A 4,289-nucleotide genomic window follows, 5' to 3' on the forward strand; every position below is an offset into this window, starting at 1 on the left:
TCATTTACTTGAGAAAAATACAGTCTTCCTTGCTGTGTCCATGAAGGCTCGCTTGACTTGCTGATTCCTTAGGGTATAGATAAAGGGGTTCAGCATGGGAGCTATGGAGGTGTTTAGCACAGCCACTCCCTTGCTTGAAGACACCCTGTCCTTTGCTGATGGATTCATATACATGAAAATGCAGCTGCCATAAGATATGGAGATGACAATCATGTGGGAAGAACAGGTGGAAAAGGCCTTTGTCCTCTGAGTGGTAGAAGGGATCCTCAAAATTGTTCTGATGATATACGTGTAGGACAGAATTATTAATGCTAAAGTGAACAAGAGAATAAACACAGCACAGGAAAACCCTACTATCTCTAGAAATTTGGTGTCTGAACAAGAAAGGTATAATAAGGGGAAATAATCACAACTAAAATGGTCAATAACATTGGACTTACAGTAATCAAGCTGTAGGAAGAGCATTACTAATGGGAATATGATTAAGAATGAAGCCAGCCAAGAGGCCAAGACAAGCAGTGTGCAGACTTTGTGACTCATGATGGTCAAGTAATGCAGTGGTTTGCAGATGGCAATGTAACGGTCATAGGACATGGCAGCCAGAAGATAAAACTCAGTGACTCCCAAGAAAATGAAAAAAAATAACTGAGCCATACAATCATTAAAAGGGATGGTTTTATCTCCTGTAATAATGGTGGCCAAGAACCTGGGTATACTGACAGTTGTGAATGAAACTTCTAATAAGGAGAAATTCCTGAGGAAGAAATACATGGGGGTTTGGAGGTGGGCATCCAGCAGGGTCAGGATGATAATGGTCAGGTTCCCAGTGATGCTGAGCATGTAGGTGATGAGCAGAAAGATAAAGCTCACAACCTGAAGTTGTGGGTCATCTGACAGTCCCAGGAGGATAAACTCTGTTATTTCTGTGTAGTTTCTCATTTTTTCTCCTTCTTCTTTTGAGTAACCTTCAGGAGAAAACACAAACAGAAGACACAGAAAAGGGGATTATCCAAGTGTAGCACTGGGATTTGGCTCTGAAAGGAAGCCTACTATGCCCTGCTAACATAATTCAGGAGATTGTTTAAAAGTTAATGAAATAGATAACTTGTTTTGAAGTAAGTTTCTACTACATGTCAGATTTGTGATTCACAAAGAATGTTACTTTATAAAATCCCTAGTTTACAAATTGGCATCAGGCTAAAAATATTTTTAAAAATCTTATAAAAACAATATATCCTTCACATGAAAAGCAAGGATTATAATCTATGTTTTTCTCAAACCTAGGAAATACAGGAGGAGAGAAGCTACCTCTTGACCCTTTAAAAGTGTCTCCACAGGATCCCCTCCTATTGGGGTACTGTCTTTTCTTCAACCTCAGTAAATCGTCCTGTCCTAATATATGTCACCTAGTTTCTCGTATAATGATTGTTTCCTAGTGTAATATAGAAAAGCCAAATGTGTCAGGAAAAAGGCCATTCAGTGCATATGTTTCCAAAAGGAAAATCATGGAAGATGAATCTTGAGCTACATGCCATATTTCTTAAGTTTTGAGTCAGACTCACACTCACCTTCTCAACCTCCTACTCATCTGAAGCCCCAGATAATGGAATAAAGGAATCCAGGTCATGTATCTGTTTTGGTGGTCTTCTCAGATATTAGATACTCAAGAGTAGAAAGGAGGCAGAGTGGCCATTAAATATATTGGATCTGTGGCATGAGCTAAGGAAACCAAAGTATGTCAATATCTAAAATAAAGCATTACCTTCTGGAGAACATTTTCTTTTTCGTCCAAACCTCTCTATCTACATACTATTAGCATTCTCTCTCTATCTATATGTGTATATTCTGATTTTTACATTATATTTTTATTTTATCTACATTAATATTCCCTTAATAGAAGTTCTATTTTGTCAGGCTACTAGTATAGTCCATGAAAGAGCAATGAAGTCTTTATTTTGTCATCATAACTAACAGTAGCAGAAATCATTTAACCAATTAATTTCAATATCTGCCTCATTAACTACAGTAAAGTCTTTGACTGTGGAAAATTCTTAAAGAGATGGGAATACCAGACCACCTTACCTGTCTGCTGAGAGACCTGTATGCAGGTCAAGAGGCAACAGTTAGAACCAGACATGGAACAATGGACTGGTTCCAAATTGGGAAAGGCTGTATTTTGTCACCCTGCTTATTTCAATTTTATGCAGAGTGAAGTGAAGTGAAGTAGCTCAGTTGTGCCCAACTCTTTGAGACCCCATGGTCTGTAGCCCACCAGGCTCCTCCCTCCATGGGATTCTCCAGGCAAGAATACTGGAGTGGGTTGGCATTTCCTTCTCCATGGGATCTTTCAGACTCAGGGATCGAACCCAGGTCTCCCACGTTGCAGGCAGACGCTTTAACCTCTGAGCCACCAGGGAAGCCCCAGAGTACATCATGTGAAATGCCAGGCTGGATGATGTACAAACTGGAATCAAGATTGCCCGGAAAAATATCAACAGCCTCAAATATGATACCACTCTAATGGCAGAAAGTGAAGAGTAACTAAAGAGCCTCTGGGTGAGGATGAAAGAAGAGAGTGAAAAAACTAGTTTAAAATTCAACATTTAAGAAACTAAGATTATGGCATCCAGTCCCATCAGTTCATGGCAAATAGAAATGGAAAAAGTGGAAGCAGTGACAGATTTTTCTTTCTTGGGCTCCAAAATCACTAAGGACAATGACTGCAGCCATGAAATAAAAAGATGCTTGCTCCTTGGAAGACTATGACAATCTTAGAAAACATATTTAAAAGCAGAGATATAATTTTACCAAAAAGGTCCATATCGTCAAACTATAGGTTTTTCAGTAGTCATGTATGAATGTGAGGGTTGGACCATAATGAAGGCTGAATGCCCAGGAACTGATGCTTTCAAATGATGGTGCTGGAGAAGACTTCTGAGAGACACTCGGACTGCAAAGAGATCAAACCAGTCAATCCTAAAGGAAATCAACCATGAATATTCAATGGAGGGACTGTTGGTGACTGAAGCAGCAATACTTTGGCCACCTAATGTGAAGAGCCAACTCATTGGAAAATACTCTGATGCTGGAAAAGATTGAAAGCAAAAGGAGAATGGGGTGGCAGAGGGTGAAATGGTTAGTTAGATACAATCACTGACTCAATGCACATGAATCTGAGCAAACTCTAGGAAATAGTGAAGGACAGGGAAGCCTAACATGCTGCAGTCAATGGGGTGGCAAAAAGCTGGACATGACTTAGTGACTGAATAACAACAATAACAAATTTCAATATCATTCATTTTTGAATTCTTATTGACTTGTAGCTTTTACATTCTAGTGTCAGGAGAGAAGTTTTTGCAATGGAATACTTAATTTCAAGTTGTGGGTTTGTTGATTTGTAGCATGTAATTTATTGTAACGTTGTGAAAATTTTCACTTTTTTTTTGTTTGTTTGTTTTCTCTACAAACCTGAGCTTTCTTTTCATTTACTCCTCTGTATACCAGAAAGTGGAGCTGCTGCTGATTTAGGGAAAATTCCAACTGAGGTCAATGGTGGCCAGCGCACTGGGAAAAAATGTGATGTTCACATTAAAATGAACCTATCCTTTTGCTAATCCTCAATGACTAGAGAAAAACGTTTAAGAGCACTTATAAGAAAAGCAAGCCTTACAAGCATAATTCCTGTAGGCAAATTTATGGCAACTCAAGTATTTGATAGATATTTAAAATTTGAAAGTCATTGTTCTCAATGAACAATCCTCTGCAACTAACAGCTATTTATGACTCTAATCTGTAAATCATTTCTGGGATGTGAAGTGTCAACCATTCCTGGGATGTTTTTGGTAATGTAATAAAAAATATATCCAAGTCTCTAAGTCATCATTTCATAATTTCCTTACTAATGGCTCATTCACGTTTTTTCTAGTCCCAAGGATCTTAGGATAGCAAGCTTCATGTTCCTTTATGTCTCTTTCTTTTTAATGAATTCTAGTGTCTTGGATAGCTCAGTGTCAAATTAGGCTTGTGGATCTTTGAAAATGAAAATCAACCTATATAAAGCAAATACTTGCCATCGAGTTAAATAAAATTTGGGGTTAAATAAAATAACTGGAAATGATTTTTAGGACATATCTGCTATTTCACAGTAAATTGTAAGAATGGCTTCTTTGAGAAAAGATCACCAGCATTCCCTAAATGCTACAATTTGAAAAAGCAACAATATGTAAATGTCTATTAAGGATTGAATGATTGTTTTCCTTATTTTATCTAAATTGTGAGACATGGGTGGG

At 37.9% G+C, this 4,289-nt stretch overlaps 1 protein-coding gene across 1 annotated transcript; it reads right to left on the reverse strand.

The window, feature by feature from the left end:
* On the reverse strand, window positions 1–939 carry LOC147372160 (olfactory receptor 6C1-like). The gene has a single exon (XM_086403972.1). The coding sequence runs from the start codon at window positions 937–939 to the stop codon at window positions 1–3; it is 939 nt and encodes a 312-aa protein (XP_086260098.1).
* Window positions 940–4,289: the final 3,350 nt, after the last annotated feature.

The sequence above is a fragment of the Bos grunniens genome, chromosome 5 (assembly GCF_055505025.1).
Source record: "Bos grunniens cultivar Pamir isolate PY7600 chromosome 5, Bosgru_T2T1.0, whole genome shotgun sequence".
Classification (NCBI taxonomy): Eukaryota; Metazoa; Chordata; class Mammalia; order Artiodactyla; family Bovidae; genus Bos; species Bos grunniens.

Coding starts and splice junctions, on each gene's coding strand:
- LOC147372160 (XM_086403972.1), bottom strand. CDS start 939: ATGAGAAACTACACAGAAATAACAGAGTTTATCCTCCTGGGACTGTCA.